This window comes from Mchenga conophoros, linkage group LG22, assembly GCF_057382185.1.
Source record: "Mchenga conophoros isolate Kocher_MC1m ecotype Shallow Benthic linkage group LG22, M_conophoros_male_GT1.1, whole genome shotgun sequence".
Lineage (NCBI taxonomy): Eukaryota > Metazoa > Chordata > Actinopteri > Cichliformes > Cichlidae > Mchenga > Mchenga conophoros.
Window position 1 is genome coordinate 31,242,312 of NC_140546.1, and position 25,413 is coordinate 31,267,724.

At 38.4% G+C, this 25,413-nt stretch overlaps 1 protein-coding gene across 5 annotated transcripts in view; it reads left to right on the top strand.

The window, feature by feature from the left end:
* The window catches only part of ctdp1 (CTD (carboxy-terminal domain, RNA polymerase II, polypeptide A) phosphatase, subunit 1), a 99,147-nt gene that overhangs the window by 35,610 nt on the left and 38,124 nt on the right, over positions 1 to 25,413 (top strand). For 4 of the 5 annotated variants that reach the window (XM_085262261.1, XM_085262262.1, XM_085262264.1 and 1 more), the window contains exon 12: positions 9,312 to 9,535. The exons of the other annotated variant lie outside the window; for it this stretch is intronic. In XM_085262261.1, the coding sequence (XP_085118387.1) occupies positions 9,312 to 9,535 (224 nt within the window). The remainder of the gene's footprint in view (positions 1 to 9,311; positions 9,536 to 25,413) is intronic. 5 annotated transcript variants of the gene reach the window in all.

The following is a 25,413-nucleotide window of genomic DNA, read 5'->3' on the forward strand; positions in this document are numbered from 1 at the left end:
GGTGTAGCTTATGTAATCCCTCTTCATTGGGACTTTGCTATGAAAAGTTCTCCATGAGCTGCCCTCACGCTGAAAACATGAGCTCCGTGTACACTAACCCAGCATAAACAGAAATTGGTGAGAACAATGATTGCTGATTGGCTGCACAGAAATATGCTGAGCTCCCACTCTGGATTCCTACCTCACACATTGTAGCGCTTGCAGGCATATTGTTTTCTCCTGTGAGTTACCTTAATATAAAGAGAAAGTGATGTTTTTTTTAGGTAGGCGAACCAGTCCTACACCAAAACTTTAAGATTTAAGAAAGTTCTTTTCATAGCTAAGCTCTGGGGTACGTACTACTGGATTTTGTCCAGAAAAGTTGTTGGGGTGGTGTGATTCAGTTCAGTTTAATGTACCAGTTGACATAGCGCCATATGTGTGTGCAGGTGTATAAAAAAGATTGCAATTAATTAAATTAATTGAATTATTTGGAGCAGCTACAACGATCAATCAAGAGAAAACAGACACGGTTAATTTGACACTTAATGTAACTGTGTGTTTGTAAAGCTCAGAGCCCAACCAATTTATTGGCTATCTGCTGATCTATCCATTTATTGATGTTGGCTTTTATAGCAGTCAATAAATAGAAAAGGAAAAAAAAAGACATTTTTTACCAAATATCGGGATCAGTCTTAAATATCCGTCAGTCAGATGTTTTTTTTCCCATCGGTGCATCCTCTTTGTGGAGGTCACAATGAAGAGTGGAGGAGAAGAAAGGTGTGCCATTTTTACACAGGTAAAAATTGATTGAATAAGACAAATCTTAGGCATAAAGAATAAATCAGGAAAGATTAAAGAAAATTTTTTTAATGTAATTTTGTTTTAGCTGTTGCGCTTATGTCTGTCCACTAAGGCTCACATTGTCCGTAATAATACCAGTATAAATGTTTACATTGTATAGCAAAGTCGTTGCTATAGCAACACTATGCTTTTTTTGTTCCCTGGTGTGAAAAACAGCCACATATCAGCCTTATGCTTTGTTCCAAAAATTACCAGGGAAAACACTAGCTAGGCAATTTTTCTCTTACTTATTTTTGGTTTAAGGATATATTGCTGTTATTATACTAATATTACTACTATATACTATTATTGCACTATAATGCTGCTGCTGGCAGCTTAAAGCAATAGATTCTCACTTTAAATTAGAAAGTTTGTCATCTGTGACTGCAGCTCTTTGGAATTAATTAATATTGAGTCTATATCACCCACCCCTACTGTCCACTTCTGTTTGGTAATTAAGGTAAGCTAAGTCTTTCATAGTTGTATGTGACTGAGGCTGGTGAGGGAATGCTGCTGTGTTTTTGTTTGTTTTTGCTGCACATTTTGAAAGATCAGTGCCATCTCCTGCTCCTGCAGCAGCAACATTATCTGTTGTCAGTTACACTGGTATGACTACAGACTGGATTGTATACAATACAAAGAGCACCAGTGAGAGTCACAGTAAAGGTATTTTATATGACTGACTCAATGAATAATTTAGTTACCTTATTAAGTACCCATCCAATCATACACACACGTACAACTGTATTAAGCCGTAACGTTTGCCTTGTTCTTTATTCAATTGTATTTTATCTCTAGGTTTTTTTCCAAGCTGTCTTTATGTGTGTGCATAAACAGTTCACGGGAACAGTAGATCTAATAAGATGCATTTTAAGCGTTAGCAAATTTAAGGGTTGTAAGGATCGCTTTTGTTGAGAACAGTGGGGTCCAAATCCAGGCCTCGAGGGCCGGTGCCCTGCAGCTTTTAGATGTGTCCTTGAGCCATCACAGCTGATTTAAATGGCTAAATTACCTCCTCAGCATGTATTGAAGTTCTCCAGAGGCCTGGTAATGAACTAATCATTTGATTCAGGTATGTAGACCCAGGGTGATGTCTAAAACCTGCAGGACACCGGCCCGTGAGGCCTGGAGTTGGCCAAACCTGGTCTAGAAAAAACACAGGGGTCAACTTAAGGCTGCGATGCCCTGAAAAAACACTGGAGAAACCCTGGAGTTCCTAGATCAGCTGGCAAGTCTTTAATGAAAAGGTTAACTGGTTAGTTTGTTCAAGTAGAGCCGTCTGCTGTTGTCTCTTGCTTTTCCTTATCCTGTTGCAGCTGATATTTTGGATAAAAAGTTCAGTAACATTCACAAAGGCCATTTCATTGGCCTCAGTTATTCCTTCACCATTAAAGAGGAACTAAACCACCACTGAAAAAGTTGTCTGTAGTCATGATAAAACCCTTTAATAAAATGTATTTGTATAGAGAGCAGTTGCAAGTCTGCAGCTATTCACCAAGGGTTGTTCTGTTGACAGAAGAGAAAAGGTGTAATTGGCTAGAACGTGTACAGGACCTACATCACACTTGTCTTGTAGTCTGATCTTCACAGAAGGCAGTGATAATTTATTTAGCATCATAATGATTAAGCTGTTGTCTTATTTGGCATTGTGAAATTAATACATGATGGTAATAATAAACTCACAGTAGACCATGCATTTAAAAAAAAAACAAAAAACATTACGTAGCTCCATAGGTGGAGGAGGTTGATGTATTTCTTGAAAGACTACTCAATTAGGAGCTAATGTGGCTAAAATGAACATCCATCTATGTCAGGTTGTTAAAATTTTGGGGTATTATTCATGTAAGTCTTTGGTATTGATGGATAGAAAAACCTTTATTAAATGCCATCACATATAATAATGGAGACAAAATGACAAATAGCAGTGGACTGTAAAAGACCAGCCTGGTAAGGTGTAAGAGATACTTTATGCAAAGTAAGATGTCAGAGCAGAAATTTGATCAATGGCTGCTAATTTTCTTTAAGCTGACCTCAGCCCAAGCTAATACTCATTCCGCCGGGCAACATCTGTTCAGTGCTCCCCCAAGTAAAGGCTTCTTCTAATTGCTGCCCTTTGTTTGATCATAATTGACTGTCGGCTTATTTCTCAGTATATGAATCTTAAAGTTAAGAGTTAAAAAGCGGAATTTTAGATCTGTGCTTGAGAGAGACACAACTCAGACAGTAGCTGAGTCGTTGGTTCTCAAAGGCAACATGTTGGATGTAAAGACCTGACTGACTTTGATTTTAAAGGGTCAGTCGATTAATTGAAGCATCTGCCAGTCAGAAAGCTTTATTGGTTGCTTATGATCAGGTGGTTCTGAGTTCTGCAGGGGTTTTTTCTTCTGATTAATAATTCCAGTATTGATTCTGATTGGCATTTTTGTGGTATAATTACTATGTGTTGCTGCTCCAGCTTTGAACACTGTAGGACCTGCACAGATTGAAAGCAGAAATGTAAATAAAAGTTTGGCTGATGCCCATTATTAGTAATCAGGGAGATTAAAACAAATGATTGAAGAAATGTTCTTTAAAAAAACCAAACAATTATTTGTCTTGTATGAATAAATGTATTATGGCAGGAAACCTGTCTTTCAGAACAATGCAGCTTAATTCCTAATGATTTCTATATCCTAATGCTTACAAGCTGTAATCTTGAGTAACAGCTGTCATTGTTCTGTTTGTGGTCCTTTTAAATATGCTTTTGTATCCTTTGTGTTTTTAGTGGGTTTTTTTGTTTTTTCCCCACATGTTGCGTCCTGCAGTTTCTTTGTTTTCTTTTTTAAATAAGCCATCAACCTGCCAGAGACTACAAAACAAAAGCTGACATTTTTAGATGGCCCTGAGCGTACATATTAAAAAATGTGAGCTGCTCCTTCATAAATAACATCAACAAACAACAGTCAGCGAAGTCACTGTCAGATATTTTGTGACTCTTTGTTTGTAGATGGGCATCTCTGCATGTGCCTTTTATTAGTTTGCCTTACTTTAGATTTTCCAGCCGATCCAGTTATTGCAAGATTATTTTTGCACAGCTGTACCCTAGTTTTAACCATTTGTCACTGCAACAAGTGCCTTTTTTGGGGGGGGGCGTATTTTAGTGTTGCTGGGAAGCCATGCATGCCTGTCAGCAATGGACAGAGCACAAATGTGGTGTTGCAACTTGCTAGCTTACATTTGAACTACAACTCTGCAAAGGTAAACTAAATCTAAAGCTCCAAGCTGCTGCTTCAGACTGTGAGCGTGATACTCATTGTTGCTCTGTGCTTTTAAACCGGTATTGATGTCAAGTAACTAATCAAATCACATTTGTAACTCCGAGTATTTTATCATCATTCTGTTAAAAAAGAAAACAAATGCTGAATAGCCACCTCAGCTTTACAGGGCTCAAAGAATTGGATCCAGATGACTCAAATGTCTCGTGAAGTGTTTCTCAACAGGTCGCAGCTGCTTTGGCAGCCTGTGAACGGCCAAAAGAATATTTGCCACAGGTGATCTTCTATTCTGTAAAACACGATACATTTACTGTGGTTTGTCTGCATCTTACGACTGAGTGATAATCAAAACATGTTCTTGTGTCGTTAGTCTGTTTCCTTCACCTCTTCGCCACCTCCCTCGAACACATTTATCATCACAGTCAACTTTGGGAGGGTCAAAAACAAGGCGAACACAATAGTTTAGCAGCAGAGATATTTAGCTGTAAATAGATTCCGTTCCCTGTAATCGCACTTGCACTAAACTTATTCACTCACTACTTCCAGCTTGCAGTGATGAGACCAAAAGCATGCCTCTAAACAAGCTTTGAGGGGGCGTCGTGCTGTGCTTTGAAAAGTTTGACGGTGGGCTCTTTGGTTGGCCTTTGATTATATCCAGGAGAGAAAAAAAAGGAGAAAAATCTGTGGGAAGTTTGCCTTGCTCTTTGTGAGGATTGTTAATGCTTCCGTTTCTGCCAAGGTTGTAAGAACCCTACTTGACAGAGTGAACTGTACATTGGTCTTTGAAAGGAAATGATCAGAAGCCGACGGGGCTTTCTGTACAGTGGCTCCATGGTGAGTAGCAGACAGGAACTGTTCTGATGCACACACAGTACATGTAAGTGTTTTGCTCTTAAATTGATACATACTGTGCTTTTTCCCCTGTCTGTGGAATAAAGACCTGTTTTCTAAGAACCTATACTACTGCTATTCTGCTCTACTGGCATACCTTTTATAATGGTAGAATGTAATATCAATCAGCCATTAGCTTCGTGCCAATGGCTGATTGTTTCAATTCAATTCAATTTTATTTATATAGCGCCAAATCACAACAAAAGTCGCCTCAAAGCGCTTCATAGATATAGAGAAAAACCCAACAATCATATGACCCCCTGTGAGCACTTTGGCGACAGTGGGAAGGAAAAACTCCCTTTTAACAGGAAGAAACCTCCGGCAGAACCAGGCTCAGGGAGGGGCGGGGCCATCTGCTGCGACAAGTTGGAGCAAAAGAAGAAAAACAGGATAAAGACATGCTGTGGAAGAGAGACAGAGATTAATAACAGATATGATCAGTGATCAAATGTTGTTTTGCACATTTATATTACATTGAATCTGCCTTGTTCTAGTTTTGTGTCAGTAACTCTACTTATGGTAGACTGTATTAAAGATATATGTAGCTTCTGGATCTGAAAAGTACCTGAAACCCACTTTCTTTTTATTGGCCATTAGGGGGGTGCGAGGTTTGTGGTTGCAAAGTAATTTTCACTGTGTAGAGATCTCGGATAAAACAGACCTCAGCTCCCTTGCTTAACTAACTTGTAGAGATGCTAGTTTAACGTGTCATAATAATGGAATAATGGGATGGTACTAATGAGGTCACTCAACCCTATTCTTGATGCCAGTATGAGCAGATTTGAAGGTGTTTCATGTGCTGTGATTTGGCAACATTTGTAAGCCAGAGCCTGAGATGTATCACTGAGAGCACAACGCTCCTTCAAAACTTCTTAATAAGCATGCCATTACTCCCTGTTCCATTGTGTTGTGATGTAGGTAGGTCTTACTCATCAAACTGTTGAGCATTTTAGGGTAACTATTGTGCAAATTTGGTACTTGCTAGTTAGCCGAGCAAGTTAGGAGCTGAGATATGCAAGCTAGGCTAACTGGCTCTTTTTTTAGAAGATGGTCTTCGGAAAAAGAGAGCTTGCTAGTTGTAGATTCCAAATGTTGGCACCAAATCTAAGTAGAGTCATTTCGTGTCATTTGAACACCTGTTCAGTTATCAGGAAGAAAGGAGAAATCATGTTTAGTTACAAATTAAGAAAATATTGCTCCATTTTTGGCTTTCTGACACGGGATACTCTGGATATGTTCATGGAAGTTTTCCTTCCCACTGTTAGTGCTTGTCCAAAGGCGGTCATGTGATTGTTAAGTTTTCTCTTTATTATTGTATTTTTTTTTAAGTTTTGATATATAAATAGAATCTAATTGAATGTCCTTTTTGCTAAAGTATTTGGCTGCACAGAGCCTAAGATGGCTGAGCGGTTTGCAGCCTACACAAACATACTCCGATTCAGTCCTCCAAAAATGCAGTTCAATTTGGATGACTTAATGCGTAGATCTAATGCCGATTGGTTGTGAAGTGGAAGGGAACAGAATTCACTACAAACAGCAGAGGTGCAAGAAGCTGCTGTTGGTGCTTTTCATTGCTTTTAAAGTCAGTTTCACTTCAGCTTTTTACCCCTCAGCTATGAAAGGCCGATAGGGTATTGTTGTCACCCTGCCGGGTGAGCAGGCGGGCAGCGTGGACTCCCGAGTTTGTGAATGCAATAACTCGAGAACAAGGCGACGAGGAGTTTGAAATTGTTACCACAGGTATATCTACTAGGAGCCTGAGGAGTAGTATCATTGACTGCCAGTATCTTTGTATATTATAATTTTGTTCTTTTCCACAGCCGGGAAGGACCTCCAGCACATCAACCGTAGTCTTTAGGCTGGTTGTTTGTGACACTGCAGTCTGGTGAAGTGCTTGTTTCCATCAAGGTTAAATATAGTAGCTGCAGTGTCAGAACCTCATATGTGTTGGTTCAAATGTCTGTTTATCATAACTGTAAACCTGAGAATGTTAACTTTATTTAGATGAAATAGCTTTCCTAAGCCAGTTTTTACAAATGTTTTTTACACTGTTCTGCTTTTTAATAAACAGCCCATCTGTCCCTCATATTTTGATTGTAGTAACAGAAAAATAGAACCCATTTAAATCCTTAGCAGCTGCCACAGAGACGAGGCTAAACCATTGTTAGTGTTCGCTTTCATGGTAGATCGTCGTGGGCAGACTGGACTGAGATGATCATATTTTAGAAGGAATTAATGATGAATATTCATTTGTTTTCCTGACAGACATAAAAAGAAAAACTGTTTTATTTGTCTTACACTGCAATTTATTGGTGCCCTAAAGGGTTAAGCTGATTCAAATTTGATTCAGCAAATGGAACACGAGGAACAACCTGACCTCCTTTTTAAAAATTTTTCTTTCTCCATTTTTACATCAGACTTATTACTACTGGCACTTTTACCCTCTACCTTAACCAAGGCACACTGTGTTGTTCATGTAAGCACCAACAAAACCTGGTTTGATGTCAGACGTGATCCTGACTTACGCCCCTCTCGTTAATCTCACTTTCAGCTTGATGCTTGTTAAGGTCAAAGACTGGACATTTGCTGAGGCTATATTCATTCCTATTGATCTGAAAGCAGCCAGTTGGGTAGTTTGTTGGTCCGTAGCCATTGCCATTATAAATTGAGCAGCTAATACAATAAAGGATTGATGAGCTTTTGTTATTGGTTTTTTGTTGTTGTTTTTTTTAAAATAGTGTAATATTTTATCAAACTTTTTGATAAAATTCATCAAAATGGAAATATTAAAATAAAAGTTGACATTTTTACAGGAAGTTTGTATGGCATTGACTGTTTGACAGTGCAACCGTCTCTCTAATTTAATTTAACAAGCCAGGAAATAAACCAATGTTAAACTGTAATCCTTATGAGAGTTATATAGGATAAACAAAGGAAGACATAAAATAAGCAGCACATAATTAGATTATTAATATTATTTTATTTTGTTTATCTTTGAACTAATACAACAGTACCTGCATCAAACATCTGATTCCAGCTTCTTTAATCCCTCCAACTTTAATCACCGTCATTACAGTACAGCATATTACCCAATTATATGGAAAAGGAAAAGTGCTTTCCAGATATAATTACATGCATAATTAGAATCTGTAGTGGATCAACCGAACAGACTAATGTACGAGGTTCTCCTTGATGATAATTTGAACAGGAATTAGTCCTTTAATAGAGCTTTTCATCATCGGAAATTTAATGGCAAACAATGAAATGTGCTAATCTTTACCTTGCTGCAGTACTCTCCAGAGATTTGGGCACCCACTACACTTATTTTCTGTTTCATGTTTTCCTTTTTGGAGGCTCACAGCTCTTAAGAAATTCTTATATATTGTATTTATCTTATATAATGTTGGTGCAGTCCCTCAGTTCTTTCACTTCCTGAAAAAAAAGCTTCCTGTAGCTCCTCATCCCCTTTAAGCCAGCTTTCATCTGATTGGCTGCTCCTCAATTTAAAAAAAAAAAAAGGTTTAGGCAGGTGATGAGTGAGGCTTCCTGAGCCAGAGCTGTGTACCTGAGATGACCATATTCGTGATAGGCTTCCTGTTTGATATTTCAGAGTCAAGAGTAGAGAGGAAAGTGTCCTGGAAGCCTTTGGCTCACAGCTGTTACAAAGACTGACCTCATTATTACCTTGCTCTTGGTCATGCTTTAATTAGCATAAAGAACTAGTAGTGTGTGTGTGTGTGTGTGTGTGTGTTGGTTAGAGAGAATAGGAAAACACATAAAAATGAGCCAAAGGAAAACATAACATCCTTTGTTAATTTTTGTGGTCTTACATAAAGATCTGAAATTTAAATGAATAAAAGAAAACAACAATTCTTATCATGAAATAAATATTTAAATCCAAATTTATGTGCTGCAGTCATGGGCCTTTCTCTTAGGTATTTTGTTTAGTGTCCTTTATGTCAGTGTTCTCCAGTAATGCACAATGTCTGTAGATGTGTAACTGTTCCTCCGTACCGAATCTTTGGTTGGAATTTGTTAAATGCATTTTCACTGAAAGGCTGAGGGCATAAACAGACATTCTCTCACAGCCATATTCACTAAAGATTCCCAGGATTCAGTGGAGCTTTATGTATTATTTGCCAGATGTTTCTTATAGAAATAAAGACATGTTGATTTAATTTGTATTCCGTGGAGGAAGGGAATTAATGAATCCAATTTGCACTTGAGAGGAGGCCAAAATGCAAAATGAAAAGGGTATTTGTGGCATTTACAGTGTGAATTCATGCTGCTGTTAAAGAAGATAAAAATGTGCTCACAAAGCTCCTTTTAACAAAAATATAATAGGTGGATGACATCTTAGGCGAGGAGAGCGACAACGAGAGTGAGGGCCGAGGGAAGGAGAAGCCAGGTAACGAGGAGATGGAGGATGAAGAGGAGCAGCAGCAACGGCACCAGCAGGCAGGAGCTGGACAGACGGTGGGAAGGAGACTCGGTCCTCAGGCGCTGAGCATCGATGAGAGGCTTCAGACTCCATCCAATGTGGCCAGTCAGTGTCAAAGTGTGGCAAGGTGAGGCACAGAACTTTTTATCTCTTGCCGTTTAACTCCCCCCGCTGCAGCTTTTTGGGCCTCAAACACAGGCATCGTGGGATAGAGGGAAGTCATAAAGTTATTCTAATGTTACAACCATCTACATGCCAGATATTTACTATTACTGCCCCCCGATGCTTGCACTCACTGTCAGTGATGCTCATCTTGCATAAACATGTCTAGGTGAGAAGTATGCTAAGCTTAAATTATAGTTTAACAAGTCCATAGGGGAATCTTGCAAAATGTACTGTATATTTTCAGGGTCTTATTTCTCCGATGACTATTAACATAACACACCACTTCATCAGCACTACTTTGCTGAAGCCAGACGGTCTGGTCCGTTGCCATGGAGACTAATTCCAAACAGACAGCAGGCGCTCGAAGAGTTCTGAACATATGAGAGTCTCTTATTGCTGAAAAACATGCCGAGTCGTCAGACTGCCAGCGTTTAATCTCACAGGACAAAGTATTTTGCTGTCTTTGGTACATTCAGAGTGTGGATTATTATGAAATTAAGCATTTCTCATTAAAATGCGCTGCAGTCTACAGAAGCATTCTGCCCAAAACTATTTTTTTGATGTATGAAAAGCCTCTCCAAGAGATGGAAATGGCAAGCATGAATTAGACCCAGACAATCTGGTTCCAGATAAGAAAAAAAAAATTGTAAAGGTTAAATAATACAGATATCAATCAATAATACAGATATTCCTGGATGTTACAACTTGCACACATATTTTAGGATGGCAGAAGGTAATATAAAACTGCCACAGTTTAGTTTAGGGATGTTTTGGGGTTGTAAATAACCTCTGTCTAAGCATGCACCACATTTGCTAGTCCTCTAAAATAATACTACTACAGATATGAAAGTTGCATTTCATTCATCATGGAATTGTTTTATTTTTGGGATTAATTCCAACACTAAGCTATATTTCTTTCTCTTCATGTGTGCTAACATGGAGTGTGTGCATGTTAACTTGTGTAGCAAAATCCTGTATTGAGTAGATAAGGTTAGCCAATTCATTTAATCGCCTCATTGTGCTAAGTTGTAGTTAGCTGATCGCTAGCAAAAGCATATCTGTGTACAAGTTCTAACTGGCTTAAAGACTTTGACACTTATTGTGTGTCATTTCAAATAGATATGTGAAATAGATCTGTAGCCCGCCAGCTAACACGCAGACAGTTAGCTGAAACATGTTTTGGGTATTTTTGATGATACTGAATTTTTTTTTGTTTTACATACTCAATTTTACATTTCCTTTAATGATGCATCTAATTAATATATTTTAAAATAAAATCAAAAATGCAGTAGATCACTAAAGTCAATCAGTATTCACAGTATGCCATTGCCGTGTTGTCCTAAACAAGCTAAAATTTGCAAATACAGTGTGTGGAGAGTGGCTGCAATGCACACCTGCAGTGGGGAAAATGTAAATGCATAATTTCTACATAGGAATATTGTGATAACGCACCGAGGCCCGAAACTGTGGGTTTTGTTTTTTGGGTTTTTTTGTTTGTTTTTTTTAAACCTATATATGGGTGTTGATCTAACTGTGAGGCTTGAGGTGCGCCCTCCTTTCATTTCAAATATTCGTTTCCTTTTGCGTTCTGAATTTCAGGACTCCTGTCATTTGTTCTATTGACTCAAATACAGCGTAGTGTTGTACTGCACCTGTTAGTGCATTTTACCTCTGCCACTCCATATGGTGCTTTTGTTGAGCACCTCTAGTACCTAATGCACCTAGCAATTGTGTATAAGTATTAAATATGTACTTCAGGCCTAAATATTTGTTGTGTTGTATATTATAAAGAAAAGATCTGCTAAGCTAAACTCCAGCTTTGACGAGGTAGACGGAGAAACTCCACAGCTTCCACCCTGAGCTCTTTAGATAATAGCACTAATATTTGACCGTTGCACCTTTTTCTCAAGACTTGGGTTTCCTTGTGTAATTCATCGTTCAGCCTCACTGCTCTGACTGTCAGAGCATAAAATTGAGTATTTTTCTACACTGCATTCACCCAGAAGCCTCTCCTTTTTTCTCCCTATGAATGGTTTTGGCTGTGGCTCAGTATCCATGGTTGCCCAGACATGTCAGTCCATCTGTCACCTGGTCCGACAACTTTGGTTGCCGCTAATGAGTGAAGTCTGAAACGCACTGTCCACAGTGTTGTTTACTGGTTGTTGAAAACCTTTGCAAGTCCACCTCCAGTCTGTGCGGTGGTGCAGAGGAGCAGCACATGATTAAACAGCCTGACACACAAGGGGAAGGGGTGTAAATTTGATTCTGAAAGCAGTGTGGACTGAAATTGGCTGGTAGGTGTTTGGTTCCTTCCATGAAAAGACACCAGCGACAGTCTAATAATATCACCCTGTGCTCACCACTGTGATGCTCTGACAACTGTTTCTGTTTGTAAAGAATATTCAGCTCACAGGTTTTTGTTGTATGAGGTTAAAATTGCACTCAGGAGCGTTGAATTCCTTTCTGTGCGTTTAGCTTGACTGACCACTGTTTCTCTCCAGTTTCCACTGATATTTTACAAGTTAGCCTAGTTAGTTTTCATGTGTAAATAATAGTAAAGTACCACAAAGGAACCAGCATTGTTCTCATATACAAATCATTCACCGTTTAAAACAGCACAGAACAACTTTGAAGCTGAACTGCTTGAAGGTGTCATGTGTTGATTTTAAATCTGAGCTACTGATATTTCTCCTTCTGTAGTTTTTTTTAATTTTCATTTTACTGTTTATAAACATTTATGATGAATTAATGCAAGAAATTAATTCGTGGCAGCTTCTGAGGGTGAAAACTGAAGCCAGCGTCTAAGTCCTGAGACATGCAGTTCTTTGACTGAACACTTGAGGCTTTCTCCAATAGTCGCGATATCTTTTGGTAAAATAACAAACTTAAAAGAAATAAAATTAATTTAGACTAAACAGAAAATGTAACTTTCACTAACAAAAACACAACAAGCCTTCATTAAGCTGTATCATCTAACCAGTCTGGTATCAGACCACGTTCACAGGTTATCTTTATATTTTAATAGAAACAGCTGGAAACGCGTTCGTCTTTCACTCTACCTGTGCTCACCGTGTCGGTAGCGGCTCCGCCTCTTTGCTCTCGCGGTGTGCAAACAGACTCTGTGTTTTTGTTTATAACTGGAGTCATGTGGGCTGAATGTTGTCAGACTTTTATTCAAACGCTGCTCCTGAATACGTTTGTATTGCAGGTCTGCATTTTGCCTCAGTTGTGGTTGAAATGCTCATGTTTCCATAGTGACAGTTGCACGCTGCAGAGCGTGCATTGACCGAAGCATCGGAGCACAGAATTAGTGTGGAGAATTTTTTATGATTGAATTATTTGAATTAGTCGATGAATCGTTGAAGCCCTACTGTTAACTAACATAAAGAGTGTGACACGTGAAATGGATGCTGACAGAGAACATAGTATGAATACGAAAAATAAGGCTTTAAATTCCCCATAAACCTGTTTAAAAATCATATAGATGTTAATAATCACTGTATGTGCAACTACGTTTGTGCAAAGTTTTATTCAGATTAGTTCATTCGTGAAGGAGGAGATGGGATACATCCAGACGTATACATACATACATACATAAATGCTACAGCTGCTACAATCATGATGGTAAGATTATTATTCTGCCTCCAATTAGTAGTTTGTAAGTTTGTAACATGTTTTTTTTTTATATAAATCCAACAGAATAATAGTTCAGATTTGACAGTACATACGTTGAGTCTTTCTGTTAGCAGGTATTTATTTGCATGTGTAGTAGGAGGCCAAATAAAACACTTTGCATAACACCATTTCTAAAATGTCAAAGATGCAAAGCTGAGCCATTTACTAGAGAGGGGGGAAACATCCTCAGTATCCGCCTCTGACTGTCTACAAGACCCTGTTAATGTAATTTTCCTGTCTGACACAGAAAAGTATTTGATTTTATTGTTGCCCAGTTTAACATTTCTAGAAGAATTCATATAGCGGCTTCCTGATTTAGAACGGAGTAAGTGGGACCTCTGGTCCTCTGGGAGATGGCTTAATAGTTGCCATTCTGTCAGTCTCCATCCTGGCTCTTCCACTTCCTTGTATTTGGTACAAAACAGGCATACATCTGTTGCTAAGATACTGTAGTGATGCAAATGTCTCTGTTTTGTTCTTGCCATCATTCAGGATCTGCTTCAGCCTTTCTTGTTTCCATTTAAAGTGAAAACAACGCTGCTCTTATTACGGTTCTTTTCAAGCTTCCTGTTCACCAAATTTAGACAGCTAACTGCAGGTAAATAATAACGTCCTGCTTTTATCAGATTTTTTTTTTTAGAAATACACCCTGTAAAGCGGGGAATTTGCACCTACGGCGCCAGCAATTTGTTTCTTAAGAAATAAAGCAGCACTTTTTGTTCTGAGGAGCAAAGCTGACAAAAACTATCTGAGAAAACGCAGTAGATTTATTCAGTTTTGCTGTTTAGTTGCACAAATCATTCCACTTGGATGATTAGATGCTCAGTCTTTTTAAAATGCACTGAAAGATGAACAGCTTGTAAGAATCTCCATTGGGCTGATTCCACTCCCTTGTTTGTTTGTTTGCTGATTTAAAGTGCTTTATTTTGGTGAATCAGCTGTGACTCGGTGCACATTCAGGGCAGCAAGTAATGTGGCACATGCAGGGGATCCGTTGAGATTCTGCTTTGTTGACTGTGCACACAGTACATCACAGTGCATTTTATTGTCTAACTAACTGATGCAAATAGCAGCAAAACTGAAATACAGATGTGGATAAAGAAGAAGCAATAATGTAGAATCAACAATAGACCAGTGAGTTAGTGAGATAAGTTAAATTCACTTTTGTCTGTATACAATACAACAACACTCACCTCAAGGCGCCTTATTGTAAGGTAAAGACTCTACAATAATCCAGAAAAAAAACTGTACAATGAGCATTTGGTGACAGCCGTCTGCTGTGAGCGAATGTGGGTGAGGGGATATTTAACTTCTAGAAGCACAATAATAAATTTAGCAATGTAGCAAAGTAACGTATAAATATTGGAACTTGGTCACAAAAGTTGTTAATCCAGACAGCTTTATGGGTGTATATAATTCATATATGATTTAATACTGTGCTGTTAATTCACTGTAATTGTAGACGTGAGGCATGAGTGGAAAAGCAGAGCCGTGTTGGCCTTGGTGCATCTCTGCTCTCTCTGTGTGTGACAAAGGAGACACCAGGGAGCTGATTTCCTGCTTTATAGCCTGCACCAACAAGAAAGCATCAAATCACAGCTGACATCGGACACGTACAGCAACAACAACGATCAGTCTTCCACAATCTATAACTAATGGACGGATATAAGCTGTAGAGGTCAAACAGATCATTTGTAACATTTGCCTTGTTCTTTTTTTCCTCCTTCTTTATGGGTTTGGAAATTGCTAACAGGAACAGTTGGCTAATAAGACTCATTAGCTAACTTATTAGTTGTAAAACCGAAAGAAATCCATTGTTAGAGTTGAAACAATCATGGTGCCGTAGTTGCTGAATTCACCTGCAACTGACCTGAACTTAAAAGTGAATAGTTTTTTGTTTTCTCACCATCTTTCTTCATGTTTTCAGCTACAATCAAGGATTAGTGTCTTGTGGAAATGGGCTTTAGAAGTTGGTATCTAGTTCAACTATTTATGTTTCCAGGCCACCACCTGTGTCTTTAATACAACTTATTTAACCACAAAATGTTCATGCTAACCCAAGTCCTACATGTCATTGTCTTTAAGGTAAATAAATAGAATTTTGACATTTAAGATGGATAATAATAATAATAAGGAATGATTGCTCACATCAGGAAGTAGGCTATGTACTGTTTCACATAAAGTGATCCAGATAAAGCACTCTTTTCAAATGTTGCGTTAAACAGCTAATAGTAAACATTAAGCTAAGTCTTTGTGCAGAAAATATCAGCTCTCAGATATCCGTCAGCTGCTGCCAAACAAAATTTTTTGAGTTTTACACAGAAGTTTCCACAAAAGTCTTTTCATTGTGTTATGTTTACACTTTATAATTCTTCACATAGTAGAATTAAAAAGACAAGTTTAACTTCAAATCTCAGTAACCTTGGAAAGAGTTGACTATTTTTAATAAACAGTTAACAGGGTCGGGTTGAACAAGGACTCAATATTAGTAAGTATTCTGCAGCAAGAAGTGTAGGAATGACTTATGGATAATCTGGATGCATTTCCTTTTAGAGAGTGTTCCTCTGGGTTGTTGCTGATGTGTTTTGAACAGTTTCATTACTGTCTCCGCGAATTAACTACAGAGCAAAAGGAAGAATTTACTCATCTTGTTCAGTCAAAATCACCCAAACCCCATCTGTCTTAACTTTCTGTGACAACATGAAATGTCTTTAATAAAAGAGTAAGAAAGTCTTTGAAGACAGAGAAAAAAATCCAGTGGGCTGGTGTTTTTCAGCCCTCCTGGGGATTTGTTGGTGTCATTAGCTGCTGGTCGGGATTGATGTGAAAGATTTTTGATGAGGAGAAACACTCTGACAGATTTAAGATTATACAAGAAGGTTTGAGGTTTTGAGGGTCACTGCGGAAGAGGGATGAACCTGAATTTTTCAAAACTGAATTCAATGGTTTTGAAGCTAGTGCAATTTTGTTAGCAATGAGGTAGCTAGCTTTCACTGCAGCATCACTGCTGTCTCAGCTGTGAGTAAACACAGACTGCTGTTTCTTCAGACCCGCCAACAGTTCATTCACCTTCTCTCTTCTCCGCTGTCCTTGAAAGTTGTCATATTTGTCGGCATGAAGACTCACATAGTGGCGACGGAGGTTATATTCTTTCAGCACTGCAACATGCTGGGAACACACCAAACATACAGCTTTCCCATTCACGTCCGTGAATAAATAGGAGGATGACCATTTTTCTTGGAACACTCTGCACTCCGCATCCACTTTTCTTTTTTTTGACAGAGACATATTGGGGAAATAAGGGTGCCAAAGCACATCGGGTTTAAATTTCGCAGGCAAAACAAAGTAGCTCACAATTGCTATTGCGCCATCCAATGGACACAATTGGAACAGCAGTTAGTTTATTGAAAAATTGATGCTCATTTTTATACTTTACAAAATCATCTCATGGGCCAGATTAAAGCCATTTGCGGGCCTGATCCGGCCCGCGGGCCGTACGTTTGACACCCCTGCCTTAGTGACTCATGTGGACATGTTGAGGTGATGTCATTAAAATAAAGGAATCTATGTCTGAAAAGTGGCTTGACAGTTGAAACCATGGTTTATATAGGATGTTTCATAAGAACTGCTGCTCATCATTGGCTCACATTGGTATTTTTCTTTTTTTTTATAGCATATTGGCATGTCAACATCTTTCAGTTCAAAGCAGGGTTTCAGCAGGGTTGCACTGTTGACGTTTTCATTTGTGGAAAATGGAACATTCAGACAAAGGCGAGCAAGATATTAATGTTCTGATTGGCTTCATTCAGACATGATGAGACATTTATTACTGACCTCACACTCAAGAATGATCGGTGTTTAGTCTTGTTTAAGACTGCTTTCTGTAGCCTCTTTAATACATATATGAGAGCACACATGCACATGTTAGGCTGGGACTTACTGTAAAAGTATAACTGGTTAAACTCTGTGGGTTGGGTGCCCTGCATGGAGGTTTCTGTTTTTTTAGATGAAGACACAGGAGTGACAGATTTTTGCCAGATTGAACATGATGTAATGAGCCTTATTAATATGTATTTATTTTTATGTAAAGCAATACAAATGCTATCTAGTTTGACTTGTAAGTTTAATGAAGCCAGCTTTTAAACCAAAATAGTCTTGCAGTCTCTTTGGTTTGTTAATTTGCTATCAGGTGAAAGAACTGGGGCTGGGGCTGCTGGGGCTGGTCTCAGCTGATATTCTTTACATATGTCATCTGTCAGGTCATTATTTCAATTTACAGCAGTATTTCACACAGTAGTTTGCAATTTGCTTGGCTCCAAACCACCATGTTCTGCACTCACTGCTGACAGTATTGGATGGTGATAAAGATGTATCTGTGATGAGGAAAAATTGATCTTATGCTTTAAAATAATTGTGGGTTAATACTGCTCTTTTTCCTTTTTTTATTCATTGATAAATTGACCAGAATTTAATAAGAAAGGAGGCTATAGAGGCAGAAACAGCAGCTGTAACATGCTTATTTCTCTGAATTGGTTGTTCAGCAGGGGGTGGTTCAGTGGTTAGCACTGTTGCCTCACAGCAAGAAGCTCCTGAGTTCAATCCCAACATCAGGCCACTCTGATGGCCTGATGTTGGCCTTTCTGTGTGGAGTTTGCATGTTCTCCCTGTGTTTGCGTGGGTTCTCTCCGGGTACTCCGGCTTCCTCCCTTAGTCCAAAGCGGATAAGTGGATGGATGGATGGGCTGTTCAGCATTATTAAAAACATTTAAGTTCTAGAAAGCACTTTTAAGCTTCCACAGCATCTTTGGCCAAATGTAACACTTGAAAAGAAGTCGTTTTGATTTTTAAATGTTCTTTTTGTCGGTGAGTGTTGTCCAGCGGTCAAATTACAGAGCTTCTCCTGGTAATAGCTTCCTGAAATAAAAAAACAAACAAACCCTACTGCCTTTTATCTTCATACCCTCATATGCTGTTCATGTTACCGGCCTAGTTCAAATATACAGTAACTCCTATCCTGTAATATAGTAATTATAGTACAGACTCATTATCTGTGACAGCTCTAATCCTGTAAGCTGTTTGACACACTTTCTCTCTGCTTCATCTACGGTAAACATGCAGGAAACACTGAACTCCTTTCCTGTCAACATAAAAGATTTCCTCTGTTACAGTAAAACATGTTAGAGGAGGCTTCAGAAAGCCCTGCAGGTTTAAGTGGGCTGATGAGACACATATAGGGCTGACTGATGCTGTACAAACAAACTGTACAGCAGGGACCAGTCATCACTCAGATAATTCTATAATTTATGCATCAGCTTTACCTCCTGTTCAGTGTAAAAAGTACTTTCCCATCATGACTCTTTTCAGTGTATTAGGAAGCTCTCGGGAGACTGCAGAGTTTGGGACTGTAGCCAAACCATAAATAGAGGTTTCCAGTTAAGGATTATTGTGTGAAAGTATTGGTGCCAAGTGACAAATAGCTCAGGGACTTGCTTCCAACTACAGCTGCGATTTTACTACCAAGATTAACATTAACATTTAATTTATTATACAATAAATACTTAAGAGTGAACAGAATCCATGGGGTACTGTCTTTTCTCTGATAAGCCCATCTTTATGTACATTCTGATATTACCTGACCAGACCAAAGACCATATTCAGACAATTTTTCACACTCTGCCTAGAGATAATTACATCTGAAATGACCCTTTCCTTACCTCAAAATAACCCTTTTCAACCAATTTGCTTCTCTTCCTGTGATTTTCATCCTTTCATTTTAGAATAAATGTGTGAGGATTTTTTCTTTTTCCTTCTACTTTTTATAAGGACAAATTGGCATTGGTGTTAATTGAATTAAAAATGAAAAAAAAAACCGAAGGGACGTGAATGGCAACATGTCTCAAAAGGTCAACAGCTGAATAAAACTGAAGCTTTGAATTGCAATCTGTAAGCAACGTTGTAATGTCAGCAGCTCAGTAACATACGTTCCAGTTTTCAGTCAACCTGCTGCTAATTGAACTAGCTAGGATACGTAATTATTGCATGTTTTGATTAGTAACCGGTAAACGGGAATTGATTGATTATAAAGGTTTATACTTGTATATATTTATTACTTGTTTTATTTTTAAAATTACATGTTTATGGTTTGAAGTTGTTCAAAATGAGAAAACGTTGCTCTAAAACATGTTGACATGGTAAATGAAAAAGAACAATAATCAAAATTGATCTCGCAAACTAAAAGACTAAAACTTACTATGTGTCTCTTGTTACTTCATTAGCCTCAGTGTTCTCAGATCATTCTTTACATCAGGGGTTGGCAACCCTAGACACGCGTGTCACAGTTGGCACGCGAAGGGTTAACTGATGGCACGGCCATAGCTAGACACACCGGGCATTTGCTCGGTGGCCCGATGATTTTTATTTTTTTTTGTAACGGTATAAACAATGAAAGGTGTTGGATTGGCCAGATGCTGGCCGGTGTGTAAAACTAACTCAGTTGTTTGGTGGTGGCATCGCGGAGCTTCCACAGATTCAGTAACATTAACAAGTGGTGGAGGCCAGCACGTGGATGAGGGAGATCGGAGGCAGGACGAGGAGAGACCCGAGGCGGCCGCCGGTTCGAGCGTCAGGTGAACTGAACTTCAGGTAAGAAGTTATGACCTGCAGTCTATCTGGGTCAGATATAAACCAAGTTTAGGTGGAGTTTATTTTCGTTGTGCTGACTTTTTACAGTCCGTTACAATAACTCGTACTGCGTACTAGCTAGCATGACGGAGTTTCTATACAGCTGGGTGGGTGTTTTGATGTTACTGATGGTGAAATTTATTTAATTCATAAGGTTAGTTAGTAGAGTTGCCAACCGTCCCGTAAAAAGACGGAATCCTCCCACATTCAGAGAAATTATTGCGCGTTTCGTGTTGAGCTGAGAGGGGACGCAGTTTGTCCCGGACTTCAGCTAGAATGAAAAAAGACACAAAGGTGGATTTATTCTGTCGTTACGCTGCACAGCTGCCTCTTCTTCTCTCATTCTCTCCCCTCTCTCTCCTGTTTCTACTTTAATCATGAAACTGATCAATGATCAGCTGATCGGCTTTTCTCTCTTGTTTGTTTATTGCCCACTTTGCGCCAGAAAGAGGAATCCAGCGGATGTCGCGGTAAACAACAGCAGCACGTTTAAGCTTGATCAGCTGTTGTTAGAATTTTTTTAATATTACCTTCTAGTATCAGCTGATGTTTGCTGGAGCCACAGCTGTAAAAGCTGCTGGTCATGATATCGGTTTGTATATCTGGTGAGAGGGAAACATGAAGATGAAACCAGGAGATGTCCTTACTGAATCATCAGAGCTGAACAGGTGATGGAGAAACAGGTTTACCTTTTAGGTGACATGAATGAGTTGAAGGGAAGTTATGAACTGTTTCTGAGAGACAAATAACACCAGGATCCTTTTCTAAGTAGCTGACAGCTGGTAACTGTGCAGGGGTGGATCTAGCAAAGTTTTGCCAGGGGGGCCAGGTAGGGCATCAACAGGGAAAGGGGTTCACAAAGAAATACTTTTCTTTCTTATTCTCATTTAAAATGTCTGGCTGTTATTAAATAATTATCTGAACCAAAGTTTTTATCTGATGTAAAATGTATAGAAATCATACATATACCAACAAGACAGTGTACATCACTGTCACAACAGCGTTTGTTTTCATTCAAAGGCTTTATGGCTTTAATACCTGGTGGGCCGGTCTTTAGTCAAGCCAGGCTGTTTTTTTGTCCCAGTCCAGCCCTGGGCACGACACACAGTGAATTAATCTGAGAAGGTGCATCAAAAAATAAATGGCTGCGCCAGTGGTGCACATCGCAAATCAGCCCGCATAGACACATTTGTTGTGCTTCTTCTTAATGACGGTATCTTAACTAACAACCCCAAGTACCAGATTCATCTTGTAATTGGCTAAAAATAACTTAGCCTACTGGTGAGAGGGACGCTGTTAGCTTTCCACATTCCGACACTTCAAAAGCTTCAGGAGCTTTTCGCTCAGCACAGCATCAGCACCACGGAGATACACGGATACATCTGTAGACTCGAGACACAATGCATTTTTGGGACTTTCAGGTGTATGGATCAATGTTGTATTTTCTGATCAAACCAGAAATCTTTAATGAGCAGCTGGATTTGTCTCGCATTAACTGGCTGAGTTAATGCCAGTTAATGCAACATCGAAACAGCTGGAATCCACAGCTGTGCGTGTTCATGGAGCTTGCATTTTCACCTGCTGGACATCACTACCTGACAAGTTTAACTGTCTTCAGAACATTGCAGAGGCCTTATTGACAGTATTTGGTATATCTGTGTGAGCAGATTAGGGTAATCACTGACGATGACTTACACCTAAAAGAGCTCAAAATCAGAAAACGTTGCTCTAAAACATGTTGACATGGTAAATGAAAATGAACAATAATCAAAATTACTCATTCATTCATTCATTCATTCATTTATTTATTCATTTTCAGGCACAACAAATACCTATATTGAACATAAAATACACAAAACAAAAAACAAAACTTGCCTGAAAAAGGAGTGGGACGAAGAAAACTTATTAAATCCCACCCCTATACTCACTCATCAACAAAAAAAAACAATAAACTTCCCGCAGCTACGCCCATCATTGCATACAGACCCATCAACAGCCCCGGGCAGATACAAGCATCTAAGTGGCAGCTCGCAACCAACAATTAGAGCCTTCATAACTGAATACAGAATATATAAATTATAAATTGCATTACCACAGGTAACAGGCAGTAATAACTACAAGTAACAGACACACATACATATACATACATATACATCTACACACACAAGTACATATATGTACATACATACGCACACTTTATTTTTTATTTTTTATTTTGGAATCCATACCAGCAATGGTAAGAGGACAGACATTACAGAGCACACTAAAACCCATCATTGAGTATACTGTGACCAGACCAACTGTTTGTAGAGAAATTTAAATCTATGAATATTTTTGCATTGTTTCAATTGTAAACTCAGACTGTTCCAGATTTTCACACCACATACAGACACACAAAAGCCTTTACGGGTTGTTCGAGTTCTGGGTAATTTGAATTCTCCAAAGCCTCTCACATTATAAACCTTTTCTCGAATTTCAAATCTAGTTTGTAAATTTGCCGGTAAAAGTTTAGTAAAAGCTTTATACAAAATTATGGATGTATTGTAATTAACCAGATCCTGGAATTTAAGTAACTTTGCCTGAAGAAAGAATTTGTGAGTATGATCTAGATAACCAGCCTTGTGAATAATACGCAGTGCTCGTTTCTGTACTGTGACTAATGGATTAGTTGTATTTTTATATGTATTTCCCCACACTTCCACACAATATGTAAGATATGGAAGAACCAGGGTACAGTACAGAGTACGAAGTGCATCTTTATCAAGGAATTGTTTCACTTTGTTCAAAACTGCGAGGCTTCTGGAAAGTTTGGTTTTTATGTGTCTGACGTGGGGTTTCCATGAAATTTTGTTATCAATTATAACTCCCAAAAATTTGTTTTCACTCACATTATCAATTGGTACACCTTCAATGATAATTGGTAATTCTATATTATATTTTAAATTACCAAAAAACATTGCTTTAGTTTTATTTATATTTAATGATAATTTATTTATGTCCATCCATTTTTTTATTAATTTTAGCTCCCTGTTTACAGTCATTACAAGATCAGTATAATCATCGCTACTGAAAAATATGTTGGTGTCATCTGCGAACAGTATGAGTTTAAGTACTTGAGAAACATCAAAAATATCATTTATGTATACATTGAAAAGTTTTGGTCCCAACACTGACCCTTGGGGAACACCACATGTAATACCAAGTTTCTCTGAATGGTAATGCCCTATGCTAACATATTGTTCCCGACCTGTTAGGTAACTTTTTAACCAGTTACCAGCTTTCCCTCGAATACCATATCTTTCCAATTTATCCAGTAAAATTGAGTGATTGATTGTGTCGAAGGCCTTTTTGAGGTCAACAAAAATACCAACTGCATATTTATTTTTATCCAGTGTATCAGTAATTTCTTCTACTGCCTCAATTATCGCCATTGAAGTGGTTCTTTGCGTTCTGAAACCATACTGACCAACATTTATTATTTGATGTTTTTCAAGGAATTTTTCTAATCTTGAATTAAAAAGTTTTTCTAGAATTTTTGAGAATTGAGGCAGTAGAGAAATAGGCCTATAATTGGTAAAACTGTGTTTGTCATTACTTTTATATAGTGGTATTACTTTCGCAATTTTCATTTTTTTTGGAAAACAACCGGACTGAAATGATAAATTACAGATATATGTTAAGGGACTAGCAATATTCAGAATAACCTGTTTAACTACAGACATATTTATGTCATGATAATCCATTGAAGACTTACTTTTACATTTTAATGTGATATTTATTACTTCTTGCTCATTTGTAGCTGAGAGGAACACTCATGCAAACTGAAAGACTACTTACTATGTTTCTCTTGTTACTTCATTAGCCTCAGTGTTCTCAGATCATTCTTTACATAAAAACACCCAGTTGTCTTGCAAAAAATATGCAGGATTAGTGAAATCACACACATTCAAAGATACTGGTAGTTATTGTTTCAAATGCCTATTTCATGACAACCAGGCTAAATTCATCTAAGGGAGCATGAGAGAGATTATCTGGATGCTGAAATGATTGTTAAAATACATTAGGCCAATAATAGTAGACCTGTGCTACATTTGTCCAGCTAGGCAACACATATTTCTGCATAAGAGATACATGAGACACCCTTTAAATAAGCAAATTTCATGTTTAAAACATGGAAATGCAGCCAAAATGGACCATACAATGGCCTCAGTGAACACATCAGCACATAAGTAGAGATGAGGAAACTCAATCACATTAGATATTAATATTACTATGAGTAAATTATATATATTATATATTCTGTTACATGGTTTAAAGAATACAATGTGATAATCACACATGAGAACGCTGTTTCCAGTTATACAAATTTATTTTATTTCACTATTAAAGAAACCAATTATGTGAATAAAAGCTCACCACAAGAACATCTCCCAACCCAGTCTTACAAAGTTGCAGTTACAATAAAAACTGGGTATGGAACATGAACTGTTGGTGAGCTAAAAAACAATCCTGGTGCTGATGCTTGTCATTGAACGTTTTGGACAGAGCTCTTGATTGAAATGCCTACCGTTGTGTGTAGGCATTTCGGTCCAGATGTTATGGAGTTCAGTTCAGCTAAGATGTATTTCTAAAGCACCGGATCGCAAAAATAGCCGCTTCACGGCTGTTTATATTGTAAGGTAAAGACCATACAATATAAGAGAGAAAACCCCCCAACAATCAGATGATCCCCTGTGAGCAAACCCTTGATGACAGTGTCTGTGAAGGTTCTCAGTCATCAAGGCCATAGTAGTCTAAGGAGCTTGGAAAGAAAAGCGCCTGGACTTCTTTAAGTTAAAGAAGTCCAGGCGCTTTTCTTTCCAAGCTCCTTAGACTTGGTGACGGTGGGAAAGAAAAACTCCCTTTTAACAGGAAGAAACTTTCGGCAGAACCAGGCTCAGTGAGGGGCGGCCATCTGCCTCGACCGGTTGGGGGGGGCACAGCTGTTATAACCCCTGACGCAGCATAGCTTCTAATTCTGAAAGATACGTAAATACCTTAAACCTGCACTCTATGCAGGACACCAAGTGATATGACTTGCAGTACTATAGGAGTCTATGCAGAAACAGTTTTCTCTCTTGAATCTCTGTAATTTTGTTTGCTACTGAGTGTCTGGGTGCAGTCACTCATTTTGGGCCAATTAAATCAAATGAATTTCCATTGTCTAAGTTATACCCCCCACCCCTCCCTATTGAACCTGCGTTAACCAGGTTTAATAGGGAGGGCCAAAGTCGTAGTTGTGCTAAATTTCCTCGAATTCTCCTCAGAGAATTTCGAGTAGCTTCCTTTGTTCTTGAAAGTTCTTTTCCATTTGTCTCATCGCTTCCCGTCCATTCCACATCTTCTTGGTAAGGTCACTAACCTTATTTTCTAAGGCCTTATTTTGTTGTTTGAGTATGTCAACTTGGACATCGTAGTTGTTTATCAGATTGTTATGTTCTTCCT